This window comes from Callorhinus ursinus, unplaced genomic scaffold (assembly GCF_003265705.2).
Source record: "Callorhinus ursinus isolate GAN/ISIS: 27379988/994484 unplaced genomic scaffold, GSC_fseal_2.0 scaffold3, whole genome shotgun sequence".
Lineage (NCBI taxonomy): Eukaryota > Metazoa > Chordata > Mammalia > Carnivora > Otariidae > Callorhinus > Callorhinus ursinus.
The window spans coordinates 61,141,066-61,163,842 of record NW_027397065.1 but is presented as its reverse complement, the minus strand read 5'-3'; the positions used below and the strand labels follow the sequence as shown (position 1 = coordinate 61,163,842).

General features: G+C 36.5%; 1 protein-coding gene across 4 annotated transcripts in view; it reads right to left on the bottom strand.

Annotated features, from left to right (window-relative positions):
* Nucleotides 1-4,170: 4,170 nt before the first annotated feature.
* Nucleotides 4,171-22,777, bottom strand: part of TTC33 (tetratricopeptide repeat domain 33) — a 30,409-nt gene continuing 11,802 nt past the window's right edge. For all 4 annotated transcript variants that reach the window (XM_025867357.2, XM_025867359.2, XM_025867361.2 and 1 more), the window contains exons 3-5: nt 11,478-11,559; nt 9,568-9,699; nt 4,171-6,363 (exon numbers count right to left, since the gene is read on the bottom strand). In XM_025867357.2, coding sequence (XP_025723142.1) covers nt 6,010-6,363; nt 9,568-9,699; nt 11,478-11,559 — 568 coding nt within the window. In that variant the 3' untranslated portion in view covers nt 4,171-6,009. The remainder of the gene's footprint in view (nt 6,364-9,567; nt 9,700-11,477; nt 11,560-22,777) is intronic.

The window sequence follows — 22,777 nt, the reverse complement described above, 5'->3', positions numbered from 1 at the left end:
GATCTGTAGATCCGATGCAATTCCAATCAAAATTCCAGCAGACTTGTAGATAAAGTTGATTCTAAAATGTATATGGAAGGGCAAGAAAACAAATAAAATTTAAGAAGAGAAAAAAATATATATGGAAGAGCAAAGAAACTAGAATAGCTAAACAATTGGGGGGGATAAAATTGGAAAAACCACACTGATTTTTAAGACTACAATTTTTAAGCCACAGTAATTAAGACGGGGTGGAATTGGTATAAGAATAAACATATAGATCAGTGTAGCAGAATACAGAACTCAGACCTGCAAAGACATAGTAAACTGATTTTCAAGATGCCAAGGTATTTCAAAAGAAAGAACAGGTTTTTTTCAACAAATAGTGCTTGAAAAATTGGACATAAAAAAAAATGAACCTCAGGGCACCTGGCTGGCTCGGTCAGTGGAGCATGCAACTCTTGATCTCGGGGTCATGAGTTTGAGCCCCATGTTGGGTGTAGAGATTATAAATAAAAATTTTTTAAATGAACCTTGACCTTTACCTTATACAACACATAAAAATTAACTTCAAATGGATCACAGACCTAATTATAAAAGCTAAAACTATAAAACTTCTAAAGAAAACATAGAAAATCTTTCTGATCTTGGAGTAAGCACAGATTTCTCAGCACACAAAAAACACAACCATAAATATATATATATATATATACACACACACATATGTAATATTTCAATATATTTACATTATATATATACATGTTATATATATATATGTAAATTGGACTTCATCAAAATTTTGAAATTCTGCTCTTCCAAAGTTATCATCAAGAAAACAAAAAGGCAAACCGTAGATGGGGACAAAATATTCACAGTGCAAATATCTCATAGAGTTTTTATCCAGAATATAGAAAAACTCTTACAGCTCAGTAATTAGATAACCCAAATAAAAAATCGGCAAAATATTTGAACAGGCACTTCCCAAAAGATAGACGAATGTCACGTAAGCATATGAAAAAATGTTTAACATCATCAGGGAAAGGCATACTAAAACCACAACGAGATCTACTACACATCCACCAAAGTGGTTAAAATGAAAAATAATGACAATATTAAGCACTGACAAGGATATGGAGCAACTGAAACCATACACTGCTTGTCAGAATGCGAAATAGCACAAATACTTTGGAGAAGTTTCCGTTTCATCAAAAGTTACACACACACTTAACCATAAGACTCAACAATCCTACCTCCAGGTATTTCACCAAGAGAAATGAAAACACATCGCTACACACAGACCTGTAACATATACACATAGCAGCTTTATTCATAAGAGACCAAAACTTAGATGTTCATCAACAATCTAGATGCCCATCAACATACATGAATAGCTATAAATTGTGGTTTAACCACACAACAGAATAATACTCAGCAATAAAAATAAAACCTATTGCTGATATACACAATAGCACAGATGAATCTCCACATGGATGGATTTCAAAAGTATGCTGAGCAAAAAGTGTCCGACAAGAGTAAATATTGTATGATTTATTTGAAATTCTATTAGAGTCAAATCTAATTTATAGTCACAGAAAGGAATCAGTGGTTGAACAATGCTGGTTCTTGGGGTGGAGGGGAACTCACAACAAATGGGCATTAGAGAACTTTTTGGGTGATGGAAATATTCTACATCTTGATGGTAACGGTGATTGTGTGGTTGTTCACATTTGTTAAAACTCCTCAAACTGTAAACTTATAGGGTGCATTTTATTATATGTAAATTACACTCTTAAGAAATTTGACAGGGTGGGCAGAGAATATGATTTATTTTACATTCTTTCCTTCCAATTAAATCTAGGGTCAATACTGTGGGTCCTTCACAATTCCCAGTGAGTATATCTTTGGATATGCTGAACAAATGTTTATATATTGTCTTATAATTGACATTATCCATTTCCAATAGAATTTCCATGACTTAAAAAATATATGAAGTTAGAAAAAATTCCCAATTTGGTGTTTATCCCATGCTTACTTTGAAATATAATTTTCACTAGTTTTTGTTGGAGTTTGAGGGAATTATGAAATAATACTCCCTGTCCCCTCCTGACTTCTGAGCCATTTGAGAGACCAAGCCAGGTAAATGGAGATATCAAATTTATTGCTGAAGGATGTAGGTTAAAGGGTGTAATTTAGGCTTGTACCAATAATGGCCACCTAGTATCTAACCCAGAATTAGACCTGCTCACCAAGGAATGGGCAGTCCTGTACAACCACAGGGCTCCCCTTGCAGAGGCAGAGAGCCTTTCACTGCAAAGCTTATGCCGTGCCTGGCAAGAGAATACAACATAGGCTCTCTGCAAGCATTACAAATCCCCAGAAAGGGGAGAAAGGTTTGCATGTCCAGTTCTTTATCCTGAACTACCTTTTGCAGGGCGGTTGGGGTGATTAGAGAAGGGAGGGATCAGGATTCCTTGCTTAATGGATGAAAGGAAGCTATCCCTACCTTCTGCCTTCCCAACAAAACGTAGATCAACATTTCTCAACCTGTCTTCCACCATGGCACACAGAGCAAGTTCACATACAAGATGCATTAAGGCACAATTCATGGTATGCCAGCCACAGGGCTACCCCTTCCCTTCCATTCAAGAAGGTATATTTAATTGCAAGTGACTAAAGTGACATATTTCATTTTAATTTACTTTGGTAATGAGTCAATCACTTACAAATTTCTGTATTTTATTATCGACTTTAAAAAAACCAAACCCTTACTTTCTCAATCCTAAAATGTCATAAATTACAAAGTACACACCATTGGCTTAATAAAAATCTCTCAGAAAAAAACACATAATATTCCAATTGACTTAAAGATAATCCTGGAACTATGGTTCCTGTGTCAACTCAAAACTCATGTAGATACATGTATGTCATGAAATCAAAGCTCCAGAATGGTTGGTCCAGAGTCAATTTAGAAAGGCTACTGACTCACAAAGTCTGAAATATAAACAAACAAACAAACAACATTTTCTTACTGCTGGGAAAGGCAGTAAGACAAGCTTTTGACATCATTACATAAAGCATAATTTTCAAACTGAAGACGCTATAGTGATCAGTTATAATCATGGCAACTGTAGCTTTCTCAGATAAAACTTTTTTAGTCTTCCCTAGAATTCTGTCATATAACATCAATTTAAAAGCTCTTTACACTAAGACTACTACCATAAAATTTTGTACCTAGACCCCAACTGCAGTAAATCTGGGTTCTGTGATCTATAACTTGCATGACTTTTCAATGTTTGTGTAGTATTTGTTAGCATATTTAAGATAAACACTCTATAATCTAAAAGCCTGTTGTCTAGAGAATAATACATGGATTCTCAAACTACCAGGCATGATCTGGATGTGTGGTGTTCTGACTAATGAGTGTCTATGCCATACAATTTTCAAATAAGAATAATACAAATTATATTCAATATACTGTTTAATGTTATTTCAGAGGGTATATTAAACAACTTTAATTATATCACTATTATGAGCATCAACTATTTTTCTTTCAGATTCAAAAGTATTTGTTACTGCAGTTAACAAGCTTAGCAAACGTCTGTGTATCAGAGTTCACATCTTATAAAATGATATATGCATTTTTCTCTTCACACATAGAAGAGTGTTAACTGAGCATCTTCTGGGGCATGAATAAATGAGCTGCCTTCCTTCTTCATAATTCATTATTCCTTTTCTCTCCATTTTTATGTCTTCCAACTTATGTCTTATATCTGAGTAAAGAAAAGACTGATCTGGCCTACCGATATCAATACAGGAAAAACACTAAGTTCTTAAACAGAATCTTGTGGCTACACGCCCTCCATCCTGGGTCTTGCCTCTTTTAGTGTTGAGATAGACTTTATGACAAGAATAACCCCAAATGATAACCATCTGTCCTACAATATCAAAAGTAGTGACTCCTCACTTTCAGATAAAGATTACAAAGTTCTCCTACCTTCTTAAAATCAGAAGAAACTGAGGTTAAATATCTCCAAACTAATTCAAGTTCTTCATAGAAACAGCTAACATTTACTGAGTGCATCCTATGCAAGATACCATCCAAAGTGCTTTACATATTTTATTCCCACATAACAAAGAAATTAAATAAATAAATCTAATTTTTCAAAAGCCAACAATACAAAGAGGCAGATCTTTAAAATGCAGGAAAAAAACTATTTATTCACAAATTACATGACAAACAAAAACCCAATACTCAAAACAACATACCAAAGGGTGAATACTCACTTCTGTAGATGCCCAAGTATCTACCCTGGGAGAATATCCTTTATTCAGTGAAATAAAATATAATTAGTATTTGCTTTTTGGATTACTCTAAAACTAACCTCTCTAACCAGAGCTAACTTTCTGATATAACTTTGGGGAAAATACAATACTCGGGAAAAAAAAGAGGTAAGCATTCCACTAAAGGAAAAATTTTTTAAATCATCTCAGAGGGTGGGGGATGGGCTAGATGGGGGATGGGCATTAAGGAGGGCACTTGTGATGATGAGCACTGGGTGTTGTATGTAAGTGATGAGTCACTGAATTCTACTCCTGAAACCAGTATGTCAATTAACTAGAATTTAAATAAAAATTTAAAAAGGAAAAAAAAAATCATCTCAGAAAAATGTCGACCATTCCTCACATGCTCCAACAGGTTAAGGTGAGATTCCTTAAAATAAAATAGCTCACTTTCATTTCTAACAAGGGTAAAATTAATTTTACAGCAATAATAGCTTCCTGAGTGTCAGAAGTAACAGTACCCAGCAGTCCATACAATTGTACTACAATATACGTAGTATAAAAATAGTAATTCACATTAGCAATGACAGTTTTGATTTGTGAATACGACTGTGGCCTTTCAATGAAATATTTCTTTAAATATATCCTTCTCTACTCACGTATTGTACCATAGTCACGTTTCAGTTTCTATGTATGTTGTGGCTAAATTATTCATTCACTGGCACTCATTAACATCCTTACTTTTTTATTTTTAGAAAGATATAATCTAGCTATTTAAAACTGAAATTGTAAATTAACTGCATAGTTGCAAAAAAGTTATCTAGAAAAGGACTTCCAAACCATTAGCTGGAAAGTTATAAGCAAAAGATAAATTATTTTTAGAGCTTTTAAGCTTTTAAAATAAGGAGAAGAAAAAAGTGCTTTTGACTGGGACAACACAGTAGTACAATTTGTTATGACACATCTATAAAAGCCATTCATTTTTTAAAAATGCACATCTGAAACAGGACCTACCTGTGGAAAGGAACACTATCCACTTTAACAACTAAAAAAATAAAACCATCGTTCTGACATTTATCAGTATTTTACATATCTAATACTGAAGGAGGCAACTAGTATTTTCATAATAATCTTAAAGTCAAAATATAAGCACAAATCAGAATTCAGAGAAACTTCGAAAATGTTTAGAATGTACACACTTGCATGCATTTTCAGTCAAACTTTCAAAGATTCCACATATAACCAAGTGACAACTTTGAATCAAAATGAATGTCAAAGATATTCAAGCTCTGTGACAGACTTACTCTAATGCAACCAGAAAAACAGAAGAGTAAATAGCAAGAGCAGTATATTTCTTAAGGAGGGAAAGAAATCACCGACTTCCTTTATCATGAAACAAAAGTCAACAAGTCAGCATTTTAATAACACTGGCCATCAAGTGATTCACTAGTAGAGAATTCACTTTTCAAGTTGTGTCTTTAAAATGCATTCGCTTATATTTTTGGATTACATTAAGTTTATTAAAAAGCCACCGTACTCAGATTTCTAATCTTAAGAAGTTTAAATCACAACTTACCAAAGCATAGTCCAAACACTGTACAGTAATTCTACCATTTCGTTTTTATATGTCTCATCTGCAAAACTCACTTTACAAACAGGAGTTTTGCTCTGTTTCTCCACAGTTAACGTCCCTATGCCTAAAATTTTAAGTGGCAATCAAAAAGACAGATTCAAAGGATTCCCACTACTTCATCGGGCTTTGATAAAAACAGAGCCATCTGGTGGTATAGCGCCATCTTCCTTCTCAGTGGCCGTCTCTACGGCCCCAGAAGCCGACACGATAACCATCGTTTTATTCGGTGGAACCGTCTTCTGTTTCTCAGCAATCGCCGCACAAACAGCAACAATCTCATCACTTTCAAAGTCATAGTCAGGAATTGAGTTTGGTGAGAAATGGGTTACTTCCACTGATGCTTCACACTTTTTAATCTTCTGTGCTACCTTCTGCTGCTCCTGGAGTGTTCGTGCCCAAGAAAGGTCTTCTTTCCATATTTCAGGGTTCATTGGATAGATGTGAAGGGCGACCTGAAAACTTCGAATTGCCTGGGGGAGTTAAAAAAAAAAAAATCAAAGTTTTTCTTTTTGTTTGTTTGCTTTGTTTTAAAAAAATGAGTGGATTTAATATAATCCATAATATCTATCTCTAGCTCTTTAAAATATATATATAAATATATATTTATATATTAAAACATATAAATATATAAAATAAATGTGTGTGTGTGTGTGTGTGTATCTTTTTTTAAAACATATCAGAATGTAAGGATAGGAATTAGGGCTGTGCCCTAAACACTGGATGATGATTATGATGAAAAAAAAAAAAAAGTTAAAGAAGTGTGAAAGAAAGTGCCTGACAAATTGCTGCTGAGGACTCCAAGTCCATTAAAGTACAGGTAATGCTATTATAGTTCAAACAAGGCAAACGCATTGCTCTGCTTCTGCAGGCCAGCAGATAATAAGAATCTAGGGACTTCTTGGCTAAAGCATGATCAGGAAGGTACCGGGAATGCCTACCTTTAACACCAAGAGCTTAGATTCAAATAATGCTAACATATATTGACTGTCCAAGAGATAAAGAAGGACACTACAGAATGATAAAAGGGTCAATTCACCAGGGAGATACAATCATTATAAAAATACATTCATTCCGACATCAGAACACCTATATGTATAAAGCAAACATGGACAGAACTGCAGGGAGAAACGGACAGCAATAAACAGCAGGAGACTGCAATACCTAACTTTCAGCAATGGATCCAACACCCAGATGGAAGATCACCAAGGGAACAGAGGACCTGAACAACACTATAGATCAAAGGGGCCTAACAGACATAGACAAAACATTCCTCTCAAACAGCACGAGAGTACATACTATTCTCAAATACAAACAGAACATTTTCCAGGAGAGATCACATGTCAGGTCACAGAACAAGTCTTAACAAATTTAAGGTGACTGAAATCATACCAAGTATCTTTTCGAATGACAACAGAATAAAACCAGAAATCAGTAACAGAAGAAAAACCAGGAAATTCACAAATAAGCAGAAACTAAACAACACAGTCTTAAACAACCGATGAGTCAAAGAAGTCAAAAGGGAAATGAGAAAACATCTGGAGACAAACAAGAATGAACATATAACATACTAAAACTTATGGATGCAGCAAAAGCAGAACTAAGAGGGGAGTTTATAGAAGAAAGATCTCAATTAAAAAGCTAATTTTATACCTTAATTAGAAAATGAAGAACAAACTAAGCCAATCATTGTTTTCTAACACCCAACTCTCTCTTTTTTTTTGTTTCAAGTTTTTATTTATATTCCAGTTAGTTAACATATAGTGTGTAATATTAAGTTTCAGATGTAGAATTTAATGATTCATCACTTCCAACACCCAAGTCTATGTAAAAACCTAAATAATTACTCCTGGGGCTATCCCCACCTACTGACTTTTAATGTACTACCTGTTCTATTTATCCATGTATTTTCTTGTGTTTTTGTCCAAATATATGCAAATATAGGAAGAATGGTTAGATGTTAACATTTTTTAGCTTGCTTTCAATATATTTTTCATAGTGACCCCTCCTTATGACATTTTGAGTAAAGTTATTTTTTTCTTACCATTCCAGTCTTTCAAAAGAATAGCTTAAGTTTACATAAAAATTACAAATTTAGGTTTTTCCAAGTACAGCCCTAAAAATTATATTAAATAAGGAAAAAAATACCACTTTTAACCCCTCCAACAATTTCATAATTTTAATGGACAGCACCATATCAACAGGAAAAAAAATAACAGATGAACAATTGGTTTCCTTATTCAAAAAAAACTTAAAATCTTAAACAAATTTACTTTTACTGATTGACTGAAAATATCTCTACAATGTCACCTGCAGTATTTGCTTTCTTTACAGGAGGACAATCTTTGCTAAACATTAAATCCTACAGATTTATTCCCATTACCATAGGTACTTAACAAGCAAAAGAGATAATGCTTTGTAAGCTTTTAAATAAAGGAGAAATGGGGGGAAAGTATTATGTGATAGGCTTTGTTTGTTTTCCTGTTAACCCATTAGAAAACAAAATACCATGAATTTCTTTTTTCCAATTCCAGTATGATTTAAGTCTTCAGGTAAAAAAAAAAAAAAAGAAAAGAAAATGGACTTTGGTTCGTCTGGTTTCTATCACTGTGAATCTCATTTGAAACTATAATGTTTACAAGGTAGTTGACACCAATTATTCTCTCATCAAAATTCCTTATTTATTATTTCTGAGAATTTGACAAACACCTTTTTTTGGTAATCAGAAATAATATATTTATCAGAAAAATCCAACTTATCCATAACTTAAGCCATTGGTAGTAAAGTTAAATTCAGGGTTTACCAGTCATTTCATAGCCTTTAAAGAAACTATTTTTAATTTTTTATTTATTGTTTTCTTTTCTAACTGCAAAAGGCAAATGAAGCCATGCAAAATCTTAATTAAAACAAACAGAAAATCTGGCCCTACTGTATCAGATTTGAAAACACTCTTTAGGAAGATAGCAACCAAAACAAAAACAAAAACGGGGTAACTGTCATAGTCAATTCTCATCTATTCAGCCTGTGCTACCTAACACCCGAAAAAAAATTCTTTTTTTTTTAAAGATTTTATTTATTTTAAAGAGAGCGAGAGTGGGAAGGACAGAGGGAGAGCTTCTCAGGCAGACTCCCCACTGAGCACAGAGCCTGCCAGAGGGCTCAATCTCACAACCCATGAGATCATGATCTGAGCCAAAACCAAGAGTCGGACCCTTAACCAACTGAACCACCCGGGCACCCCCTGAAAAGAATATTGACTCTAATATAATTGATGTTTATAACGGAAAAAGATGTTCAATAATAACTTTGATCTGTGTCTATGGCTTAATACTTTTTTTTTTAAGATTTTATTTATTTATCTGACAGAGACACAGCGAGAGAGGGAACACAAGCAGGAGGAGTGGGAGAGGGAGAAGCAGGCTCCCCGCTGAGCAGGGAGCCCGATGCAGGGCTCAATGCGGGGCTCAATCCGAGGACCCTGGGACCATGACCTGAGCCGAAGGCAGACACTTAACCATCTGAGTCACCCAGGCGCCCCTATGGCTTAATACTTTTAAGAGGTAATTTGCTATTTACTTTTTGCATAGATATGGTAAATGGCTATTTACTTTTTGGTTCAGCTAATCAAAAACATGTCAGAATAAAATTTCGTCATTATAACAATCTAACTTCCTTACCAGGACTATCTCTCCTAATCCAAGCTGAGCACGGCCCAAAGTTTGCCAAGACTCCCATGAATGTGGATTTCTCTGGACAGCCATTTCAGCTGCATGTACTGCTGGGAACATTTCATGAAGAGACATTAGGACCTATAGCCAAAAAAAAAGAAACAAAATCTGTCAGTAATATTTATAAACTAGCAAACTACTAATGAATAACCATATGTAACCCTGCATTAGTCTCTGCACTCAGCAGGGAGTCTGCTTGAGGATTCTCTCTCCCTCTGCCCCTCCACCCCCCGCTCCCCCCACTTGCACTTCCACCAAAATATGTTTGATATTCCATTAGCGATTTTATTTAAGAAATCACCACTGACTTCCTAAAAGATAGCCTTCTTTTCATATCTTACCATAGGTTAAAATAAGTTAGCTTCATTATGAAAATAAATGAATTTCTAAAGTCATGCAAAAGGCAGAGTCATAAATAATACGGTGATAATATTTCACCCAGGGCCCACCAATAATAATAATATGGTAACATATTTTGGAAAGGAAACGTTAGTCTGGTAAATATAGCATCTCAGTGGTTCTGACACACTCCTTTGCCATGCAGGGTCAGGAACGACTATTCTTCTTCCTATTTCTAAAATAACTATGAAAATATAAACTATCCCCTTTTCAGTTATTGAACCCTGCTATCTATCTGGTTAAAATAAGGTGGTCATGATCTAGCCATGGTGGCTCACAGATATTTGAACTCTTAATTCCACTTATTATTATTCTATTTACAATGTGGTTTTCAGGGGACCCCAGGTGTTTTTTTGCTCAACCACCCATCCTATGAACATCTTCCTGCTACAAAAATCATTTAAACACTCCACAGGCCTCCCCACAACTGCGTTCTTCAAACCATACAAAGAGAAAAATAGGGAGTGCCAGAACCTACCGCTTCAGTCTATGGGAAAGGGCTAGATTTTATCTATCATCTTTGGGACCATTTACATTTCACAAGATCTGTAACACAACTATCGTTATCAGGTTGCAAATTAATTTATTTCATATAGTTTACCACACACACTGTCTTTAATATATACGTAGTCAAGACTGAAAGTCAAAGACTTAACCAAATGAAGGTCCTCAACAGCACTTCATTCAGCAGACATAATTTATTTGGGGTTTTCTTGGCTAAACTAAAATCAAAGCTGATAAAGAATGTCCCTTATGTTTGAGATCATCATCTGAAAGCTATCAGTAAGGTGTGTAGATCAAGGCTGAATTGTAACTATTCCCTGCCAAAATATGTTTGATATTCCATTAGCGATTTTAAAGTCTTTTGGATAACTTAATCCAAGTGCTCAGAGATTTTCTTTATAGACTTTCCCACAAAATAATAGAAGTGTATTTTTAAAATTCAAATGTTATTTTTAAACTATTAAAAATTTGAGTCTATTCTGACCTTTTGCTAAGGACTGGGCCATTTTTAGAGAAATATCATCATTCAGAGTCCAACCATCCTCATTCTGAAGAAATAAAGCTATTGCTCAGTCCACTACAATTAATTTCCAAGGAAAGCAAACACATTTCATTTATTTAAGAAATCACCACTGACTTCCTAAAAGATAGCCTTCTTTTCATATCTTACCATAGGTTAAAATAAGTTAGCTTCATTGTGAAAATAAATGAATTTCTAAAGTCATGCAAAAGGCAGAGTCATAAATAATACGGTGATAATATTTCACCCAGGGCCCACCAATAATAATAATATGGTAACATATTTTGGAAAGGAAACGTTGACAAATTTGAAAAAGACATATTCAACAAAGAAAATGGAAAGAAATGCCATTTTGGTTCATTACTGTTCACCAAACACATATGAACACAACACAGTGAGATTTCATAATGCAAATCAAATTCTTCATAATCATTACCTGTGATTTCATCTCATACAGGGTGGCATCATCTGGGGTTAACTGCAGTGCTTCATCCCATTTTTGAATTGCCTCTCGATATCTGTGGTTAAGTTACATTAGTATCATATTTTTAGTAAGTCCTTGAGAGTACATGACCAAATTTTAAAATCAGATACTAAGGAATAATTGTATATCAAGAAATAGCTCTATTCAAGAACTGACACTAATAATAACGTTACAAAAGCAAGAAAAATTAAGAGATAAAGGGAAAGGACAGCAAAAGAGAAAAAGACAAATATAAGTAAAAGAGATCTTAGAAATCTTTCCCCAATTTTACTTTCTGGGCTGAGAAATCACTACCAAAATTTCCCTTTTTCATCAACCTCAATGTCTGCAAATGTTGTCACACAAGTTAGAAGTACCACAAAGGACTTTTCTGAGGAATTTACAATCCAGTTGCAATCCTGGGCTCTACTGAAACAATCTAGCTGACACAGAACACTTTAAGAAGTTGCCTTGTTGATTGTGTAAAGACTTCAGTTTTCGGGCACATCGATGGCTCAGTTGGTTGAATGTTCAACTCTTGATTTCGACTCAGATCATGATCTCAGGGTCGTGGGATTGAGCCCTGCATTAGTCTCTGCACTCAGCAGGGAGTCTGCTTGAGGATTCTCTCCCTCTGCCCCTCCACCCCCCGCTCCCCCCACTTGCACTTTCTCTAAAATAAATAAATCTTAAAAAAAAAAAAAGATTCTTCAGTTTTAATTTTCCTTGTCTGTAAATTCCATGAGCTCAGGAACTATAATATCTTTTCATCACTATTAATACATGGTAAGCTTATAAAAAATGGGTCAAATGAATGGAAAACAGTTTAGAGATGGTGATTTCCACTACCACCTTTCCACTGATGTCCTCCTTGTCAGGTTTTTCTTGTGAGCTCCAGAGCCATATGGTCAACTAACATCTCCACGAAGATACCTCAAACTCATTCTGCCTAAAACTGATCTTAGCACATCACATGCCAAATCTGCAGAAGCACTGCAGAACTTTCTTTTTTAAATAAAATTAAGGAATGACGAAGTCCTCCATGTTATCCCAAGCAGGCATTTTCACAGCATCCTTCACAAGTGGTTAACTCATGTATACCTGAATATCTCTAGAAAGAGAAAGTTCTATTTACCAGAATATTTTCCATGATGATGAGCTGAAACTTTCTATTCTGTACCTTTCCCCCAGTGCTACTAATTCTGCTTTCTCAAGCTAAAGAGAAAATATGTAACAGACTAGTTTTAATTCTTGGCTACACCAGAATGATCTAGGGAGATTCTGGAAGGGAAGAAATACACGACACTACACACACACACACACACACACACACACACACACACACAGCTGATCCTTGCCTCAGCTCAACTAAAACAGATATTCTCAGAGGAGGGCCCAGGCATCTATATTTTTTGAACCAGGAAATGCTAATAAACACCAAGGTTGTGAACCATTGATAGTATCTTTCAAAGCATATTAAGACATATCATGTGCAATCTTCTCTTGAATCACTCATCGTTACCTGTTTTCCAGACCCTTCATTTCCTCTCCATGTGTTCTTCTGCATAATTTCCTACTTGAATATGTGAAGATCCAAACCAAACACAACAACCAAAATGTGGGCCAATATGCACTGATCATTATTTAAACAGAGGACAGTGAAATAAAGAAATAAAGGCGACATTTGGGAGAAAATGGAAAGTTGAAGAACATAAAAAAGTACATTCTGTTTTCACCTGACTAGACAGTTCCTTGACTAGCAAGGAATACGAATGGGCAGTTCCATTTTCAGGGGTCTCATGTCATCTTGGCAAATGACAAACAGGCTATAGACACCTGAAAATAAGTCTACCACAGAGCCAACTCCATGGCTAGCAGCAGGGTGAGGGTGAACATGGTGGGAGTGTGCTTTACACTTCCTGCCTGAGGCCATGAGAAGCAGGCTTCCCGTCCAGCAGGGAGCCCAATGTGGGACTCGGTCCCAGGACCCTGGGATCACGACCTGAGCCGAAGGCAGACACCTAACGACTGAGCCACCCAGGCGCCCCTAAGCAAAACATAATTTTAAAAAAGAATGGTGGCAGAGAAAAGATGTAAGGACCTCATCTGGTACTCAAGTCAGCAAAGGAGAAGATAAAAAGGAACTTACAGAGAAGGAACGAGAAAGTCTGAACTTGACTGGTGGGACTCAAGGGTATAAAGACCACAGCTTGCGGATAAGAGAGCAAGGGAAGGAGGGGGAAGGCAGGATCTGCAGATCCCAGTAGGGTCCCTTCCTTCTCCGATCCGCACGTGTACATCTATTACGGCAGCCTAAGATCGCAAATCTATGCTGCCAACTAAAACGCGTGGTTGGCTTAGATGAAGTGTTTGATTTTTTTTAATACAAAATGTTCTTAAATCAGGTCTTCCTGGTATTCTATACCTAAGTAAATGACACTTGTTTTGATATAATTGTTCTGACATAAAAAATTATTTCCTGAATACACAAATAGAGAAGAATCAGAAAATATAGGAAAGTGCACACATACACACACATAGCCCCCACATAGAAATTAAAGACAACCATAGTTAATATAGTTAACACTTTACTGTATATTCTTTCAGTTTCTTTTAATGTATATCACACATATGAAACATTTTTTGTCTTTAAATTATCAAATGCTTCTCTCTGTAGCATAATGCTCAGAGACTGATTACTACTGTTTCAATACAAAATTCATTCAAATGAATCCTCTACTGTTAAGACATTATACTTAAAAGCTGCTAAGAGAGTAAATCTTAAATATTCCCACCATACAAAAAAAGCAATTATGTGAGGTGATGGATATGTCAACTAACCTTTTACTGTGGTAATCATTCTGCAATATATATCTTTATCAAATCATCACATTCTATACCTTAAACTTACATAATGTTATGCATCAGTTATATCTCGACAAAACTGGAAAAAATTACCCTCTGGCCATTGCAATTATCTTTTCGGAAGGAAGTGGGCTATGAATAATTGTTGAAGAAGAAAAACTATATTTTGGAGGTCAAATATACACATATTATACTTGATATAAAACTGACTAGAGGGGCACCTGGGTGGCTCAGTCGTTAAGCGTCTGCCTTCGGCTCAGGTCGTGATCCCAGGGTCCTGGGATCGAGCCCCGCATTGGGCTCCCTGCTCCGCAGGAAGCCTGCTTCTCCCTCTCCCTCTCCCACTCCCCCTGCTTGTGTTCCCTCTCTCATTGTGTCTCTCTCTGTCAAATAAGTAAAATCTTTAAAAAAAAAAAAAAACTGACTGGAAATGAGATCACTTTAGAAGGAAGGATGGTATAACTTAAGATATCATTCTCATTAATTTCCTTTAAGAAAAAAGCCAATGAGGAAAGAAAGAAATATTATACTTACTTGTCTACGCTCCTCCCCTTCAGATTTTCTATTAATATGACCTGCTGGGTCGCCTAGGTGGCTCGGGGGTTAAGCATCTGACCTTTAAAACCCATCTGTTATTTGGTAACAATATACTCAAAAAAAAAAAATGTGTTTTGTTTTTTTTTTAGACAAAGAGAGCATGCTTACTGGGGGAGGTGGTGGTGGAGGCGGGAGGATGAGACAGAGAATCTTAAGCAGAATCTGTGCTGCCCCACATTGGGCTCAGTCTCAACCCTGAGATCATGACCTGAGCTGAAACCAAGAGTCAGACACTTAACCAACTACCCCACCCAAGTGCCCCAAAATATGTACAATGAAAAGTAAATCTTGGGCGCCTGGGTGGCTCAGTCATTAAGCATCTGCCTTCGGCTCAGGTCATGATCCCAGGGTCCTGGGATCGAGCCCCGCATCGGGCTCCCTGCTCAGCAGGAGGCCTGCTTCTCCCTCTCCCACTCCCCCTGCTTGTGTTCCCTCTCTCGCTCTCACCCTCTCTGTCAAATAAATAAATAAAATCTTTAAAAAAAAAAAAAAAAAAAAGTAAATCTTGCCTTCACTCCTGTCCTCTGGCCTACTAGATCACTTTCCCACAGGCAACCAGTTACCAGTTCCTTGATATCCTGTCAAAGATAATCTTTAGATTTATAAGCATGTGGACCTATGTATCTTTTAAAACATCATTAATGGTAACATTCTAAACATATACACCATTCTCTCCCTCGCCCTTTTTACTTAATATATCTTGGAGATCATTTTGTATTATTATGTATAGAACTGCCTTAAAAAACAAAATGGCTGTATAGTAGATCTCTTACTATCCAGACTCTTACTTTCTAAAACCGGGAACCAGAAAGATTTAGATTTTACACAGCTTTAGAGTAAATTTTAATTACTTGTCCTGATTATTTAAATTTTCGATAAAAAGAAAAGTTGCATACATTAAAACACTACTAAACTCAAAAGCTTTATTCCAGATATAGTTGATTCTCATTCCCATAGTTATGTTCTATAAAGTCGCTGTAAAGACTGAATTAGCAAATACTGAATCATTGCTCGTAGGGAAAATACAGGGTTAAGTTCCTGCAAACCCCTGGTCCTATTTTTATCAACTGATTAACATATAGCCTTGTTTTATGTGTTTCTGTTTAAAGATTATCTTATTTAATAAATACTGCTGATTCATTAACACTGAACTCACGGCCAACAGCACTGTAACTCATGCCTGGACAAAGCTTACTGAACACACACGTATTTTCTCTGTAAAATCTGTAATCACAGCCTTCTTGTCCTTAGGAACACGAGACAGCACTTCTGAACTATATTTGAGGGCCATTTTAAACAGCAAAACCACTGAAAAAAGGCACACGAGTGTGGGAAATATAACTTAGACCACAAAAGGACACTTGTTTACAGTATAAGAGCTGAAACAAGGAGGCACGGTTTCACCTTGTGTGACTCACCTAGGAACATACACAGCAGGCACTCAAATTTTTCTCAGCTCTGTGCATGTCCACTAATGATTGTGAAAGCACCATGAGTATTGATTTGGAGGTTACCAATATACTTCAGTGAATGGGTAAACTCATAATTGCAGAATCCAGGGGCACCTGGGTGGCTTAGTCGGTTCAGTGTCTGCCTTCAGCTCAGGTCGTGATCCCAGGGTCCTGGAATCAAGCCCCACATCAGGCTCCCGGCTCAACAGGGACTTTGCTTCTCCCTCTCCCCCTGGCTCTCCCCGTCTCTTCCCCTGCTCATGCTCTCTCTCTCCTGCTCGCTCTCTCAAATAAAATCTTTTTTAAAAAAAAATAAATAAATGCAGAATCCATGAAAGACGGTTGACCATATTTAAGAAGAAATGTTATAGCATTTTTTCTATGTCAAATAAAATGTAACTAGCCACAAATGAGTATCACTTTCCACTAATATCATGACAGATTTCTATTTGATTTCTATCACACAATTTTACATCCTTATATGGAAATATCAAGACAAATTTAAATGCTATTTCTATCCCACGCTGGGTATAGAGATTACTTAAATTAAAAAAAAAGTTTCCTAAAAGCTTTTTTTTTTTTTTTTTGTTAAAGTAGGTCCACGCCCAATATGGGGCTTGAACTTAGGACCCTGAGATTAAGAGCTGTGTGCTCTACCAACTGAGCCAGCCAGGCGCCTCCTCTAAAAGCTATTTCTATACAGCTACATTTTTAGCAAATCCCTAGCTAATATTAACATTCATAATTTTATTTCCTCATTAAAAACTATGTCATCAATAACTTTAAAGTTTTCACCTTATTTTATATTATATTTCTAATAATATTTACAATAATTGCGCCCAGAAATGCTTCATGATAGAAATAACTTTTCTGGCTCAGTTTATATTTTCTTATTGGAAGCGGCTTTCCTTTGTTCAGAATATAATATTTGAAATTAAAAGTTTAGTTTACTTCTTTGATTTTGTAAGAGCTTTCACACAGACATTACAATGAGATTGAAAGTAGTTTTAGATAGTTGATTTAGATAGATTATATTTAGATAGATTATATTTCTGTGAAAGCTGTGTGACTTCCAATTGTATGGTAAATCAGGGTCCAACTTTTAGACAATGATCAATTTTCTGAATTAAACAAAAAAAAAATGGGTAAGTTAAAAATTTTAAGTTCTCTGTCTAGCATCTGGAGTAGCATTCCAAAGAAAGCAAGGACAAAATAATGTGTAAGCCATACAACGAACATTCATCATAAGGAACCTAATTTCCATAAATTAAGATAAGCTCAGAAAGAAAAAGAACGAAAAGGCAATAAAAGAGAAAAAACACACTTCCTTATCACTGCATATTTTCTCAAAACATACATATTTAGGGGAAGGGGAAGTGGATTGGGAAGAAGTGCTGAGATGCTGCTCTGACCAGAGTCCCTGTGTGAGTTTATCAGGCAAGAGACAAGATAGAAGTAGACTTTCAAAAAATAAATCCTAAACTGCTCCGAGTTTTAGTCACGATCACTTATTGAAATTATGTGGACACAGGATTAGGTTAAGTCAAAAAGTCCACTTTCAGTAATCATTTAAACTTCAACTATTCAGTTACACAAAAGAACAAACATATCTTAAAAGTGTCTAATTTATTAAAGACAAGAACAAACAACTTAGGGTGGATCAATTACCTCCGGAAACAGTAGGAAGGAGCTCTGAAATTACATCAAGGTGGACACACACTGAATAAAGGTCATTTTCCAAAGCAAATTAAAACAATGATGCCAACTCCTACCTAGTGCAGGATGTTTCTTAGTTGTTATTGTATTGAAAGCAATTGCCCTCTCCTCCTTACCACACTAGACAACCTGTTTTCTAAAACAAGTAAAAAGTCACAATTTTAATCTCCCAATTTCTACTTCAGATATAGAGATCATTTAAAATTATTTTACCATCTATATTATTCACTCATGGAGCATACACACAAATGTCACAAAATAAAATTCACTAGACATTAATTCCAGTATCACAGAATAACTTGAATCAAATTAAAACATGTAAATAAATGGGCAGGACTATAGCAAGTGACCTTATCTTATTTTAATGACAAATATATGACAAAATCACAAATTATGCAAAAGGCAAAATAATAAATAGGACTCCCTTCCCTAGCTAAACCCCATCAACTTGCCTTCTTGCTTTGTCAGAGAGGCTCACTCTGACCCCCCTGCCTAAATCATTCTTGTGGATATTGGCTCATGATACCCAGTTATTTTTCTTTATAGAATTTGAAACTTTACATTTGTTTCTCTGTTTGTTTAAACCAGAAGCTCTGTGCACACCACGGTACACGCAGCTGTAGGCACCTAACATGATAGGACCTAACACATACCAATAATGTCTGAAGGAGTAAGGTAGACACAGGAGCGGTAAACAGTCTTTGTGGGATAAACGAGGACACTATGGCCCTGGCCACGAAATAGCTGCCACTGCCTAAGCCACAGTTTTAAATACCACAGTTACAAATGTAGTCTTAAGAGTCCTAATGCGTTTCAGCATATTTGGACAATCTAGCAATAAAAATAAAGAATGCTTTTGTCCTAAGAAAGATACAGTATCTGAAAAAAGAGAATCCTAATAAGCACTGAAGACTTTCTAGTGCATAAGCTAAATATAAAAATCCCAAAGTATTAACAAATTAAATCCAGCAACTTGTTAAAAAGTATAAAGTCCACATGACCATGTAGGATACATCTCAGAAAAGCATTAGAAAAACTCATATGTAACAGATAACGGAGGGGGGAAGAAAAGTACATGACACTCAATACGTAACACCCATTCCATTTCGACTCTTTATAGCTATTCCCTATAATGTTCTTAACAAAAAGTATGTACAGCCCAGAAATCTGGTCTCCTGGTGTGATTATCCACTAAGCTTTAATGATACTGTATCTAAAAGCAGTAACTATGTCATCTAAAAAGAAAGCGTTTGTACCTCTTCAGGCAAATCATGGGTGGCTTCCAGCCTATCTCTAAATATTTCCGAATGTTATTTCAGAGACAACATGAAAAACTTTGGAAATCTGCTACGTTCTATTTTCTGAAAAATTAAGTTATTCCTTCATAATAATCCTCCTACTCATAATATTCTAAGAAATGGAGTAGCAGTAAATTCTATAGGACTTAAAACTAGTGAATCTATTTCTTCCAGTATTAGCTTATCAGTACAATCTTTTTTCTACTACCCCCCACCCACAACTCTGTTCCACTCAGCTGCGTATGTGCCCAATCCCCACCCACATATCATTTCTTCCTTTGTTCATGGGGGTCCCCCAGTGCGCAAACATATGAATATCTAGGATTTCCTTCCTCCCCCTCTTCACTATTCAAAGGCTCTCTCTCCTCTAAGACCAAGTTAAAATTCCGTTCTTCATGAAGACCATATGAGTACCACTTACCTGACCACATAGTATCACTTGTGTTCCTAAAGTACTTTAGGTTTTACAAAGTACTTTCAATACCCATCACTTAATAAACAGTTATTCTCACAAAAAGTCCACTCACTTAGTGCTCATAAAAGTCCTCCAAGATTGGCATTACTTGTTCTCATTTTACTGAAGAGGAAACAAGGTAGAGAGCAGCTATGGGACCAGTCCACAGGCACATGGTATCAATCCTGTGAAAACCAAGAAGCTAGCTCTTACAGTTACAAGACTAATGCTTTTCCAACTACCCCAATGCTGTCTTCCACTTCATTTTTCTCTAATTTTCCATGTATTTGTATCTTCTCTTCACTAATGAGTTCAGGGACCAAAGGTAGATTCACCTGTACTCTCTACAACACCCAGAACATGGCCAGGCACACAGAAGGTGCTAATAGCCCAGATTCTATCTACCTCATTTGTCTTATCTTCTCCAAGAGAAGTCTTGGAAAGCAGCAAAGAAAAGCATGAAAGACATGACAAGTGGGGACAAAAACTAGCATGCTGAAAATACATTTTTTTTAAAAAAAGGAAAGAAATGAAAACAAATTTTACCCTAAAACAAAAGTAGCAAATACCTTAATTCTTACTTTGTTCCAGCTTACCATTCCAGGTATAGAAATTACAAGAAATCCCAAGACTAGGAGAATGGGAATATGGGTAGAAAGAACCAAGAGATTAAAATTCTAGGTAGAGCAGAAGAACTTTAAGACCCTGGGATGTGTGAGGTTTCAGGAGTCTATGGCTTTAGAGAAAGGGGCTGGTCCACAGACCAAGGTCAATCCAGTAAAGCACCACATAATGAGTATTTCAGGCTCTGTGGACCATACAGTCTCCGTCACAACTGCTCAACTCTGCTGTTGCACAAAAATCAGCCACAAATAATACATAAACAAATGTGCACGTTTGCGTCCAATAAAACTTTATAAAAACTGGCTGTGGTTTGCCAACCCCTGCATTACTTGGTCCAACCACTTAAAATTTGTCATATTTGTCAAATGTCCTTTTCACTTTCAGTCCTATTTTCTGCCTAACTCAACCAGGAACCGTTACCACCCCATGGCAAGCATTATATCAATTTACAGAGCGGTTCTGGTTGTCATTATGACTTAGAGGCACTAGTGACAAGGGTTTGGGGATGCTAACAACCAGCAAGACAAGGGGCAATCCTGATCAACAAAGACCTGTCCTGTCCAAAATGCTAACAGCGTTATTCCTGAGAAACAGGGCAGCCTCCCCCATCCCCACCCTCCCACCCCTCAAGTTGCTTACATTATCACAAAATACAAAATGAGAAGTTCAGATAACACTGATCACTACTGGTTGTTTTTTTTTCATTAGGGAGCATGCATACACAGATACCCACACGAACATATACATGTACAAACACAGGCACACAGATTTGAGGGCAAAAAAAAAAAAGTCCACTCTACCCCCTCAATGGTGCTGCTTTTATTTTGAAGGCTTTGCTAAGTGAAATGTGCTTTATGCCCACAGGACATGCGAAGGTTTAAAGGAACAAGTCAGCGGGTTTTCCACCAAAGCAGCAACTGATGGACATTTACTTCACTACCATAAGCTTACTGAATTCCCTTTCCGCCCTCATTTTTCATGTCTCCCTGATAAACTTCTCCTGGCCTACAAAGGGTGGCACCACCCAGTTCCTCCATTTTTGCATCACAGGAAACTTGGCACCCAATAAATCGATGGTCTCTCATAACTTCTCCAGCATATCTCTTAATTCAACTTCGGTTTGGAACAAACTGAACAGACACAGCCCTACTGCAGCTGGTGGATAGGAAGCATTACAAGATAAAAACTCGGTTTAAAGTCACTGTGGTTAATAAGTGACCAAAGTCTGATTCAGCCAGTTTAAAGACAACCTTAACTGTGTGCTGGTAAGCTAGTGCAAAGAGAATGGGCACAGCGATCACATGGGGCAGCATGAGGTAAGCCCTACACCGAGGTCAAGAACAGCTGGTGATCAAGCCAAGCAAGTGAGCACACTCATTTATCGAACAGCAATGCCAAAGTGTTTAACTACTTGGTTCCCAATTAGACTTCTAATTTACTACCACTTCAAGCTTAATGAGCTCTACAGTTGTCAGCTTGTTCATTTGATATTTATTAAGCATCATCTCTGGGCCAGGTAGTATTCTAGGTACTGAGGATGCAGCATTCAACAAGATATAAAATGGCCCTACTATTTTTCTAGATCTTCCATTCAAGAATGTTTGCATGCAGGAAGAAGGCAGAGAAAGAAAACAAACCTAAGTTAAAATATGATGAGTGCAGATTAAAAAAAAAGTGGAGGGATGTGAAAGGGAGTAACCCGATGGCTACTCCAAATGTGTGGTAAGAAAAGATCTCTCTAGAAAGGCATTTGAGCTGTGATCTGACTGACAAAAAAGTGGTCAGCTAACTGAAGTTCTGGAGAAAGTTCATTCTGGACAAAGGGAAGCGCCCAAGGCAAGGGAGGGCCAAACACCTGACTGTTCGAGGAAAGCAAAGACAACCAGCATGGCTTTAGTAGGAGGAGGGAGGGGAATGAGAGGTGCAAGGGGCAGACTGAGGCCACAGTATGAGTGTGACTTTAATTGCATGTGTGAGGTGGAATCTGTAGAGATTTGATGCAACACAGAGACATGATTTATTTTTTGAAAAGATCAGTCAGGCCCAGGGAGGAGAATGGTCTGTAGAGGGGTAAGAAGGAGCACAGGGAAGCTGTTAGGAGACCACCTGAATGATCCAGGTAAGAGATGAGAGTAGATTAGATTAGCATGACAGCAATGGGAACAGAGAGGATAAAAAAGATTTAGTTTCAAAAATAAAGCCAACTTAACCTGGATATGAAGAGAGAGAGAAAAAAGAAAAGAAAAGAAAAGAAAAAAGAAAAGAAAA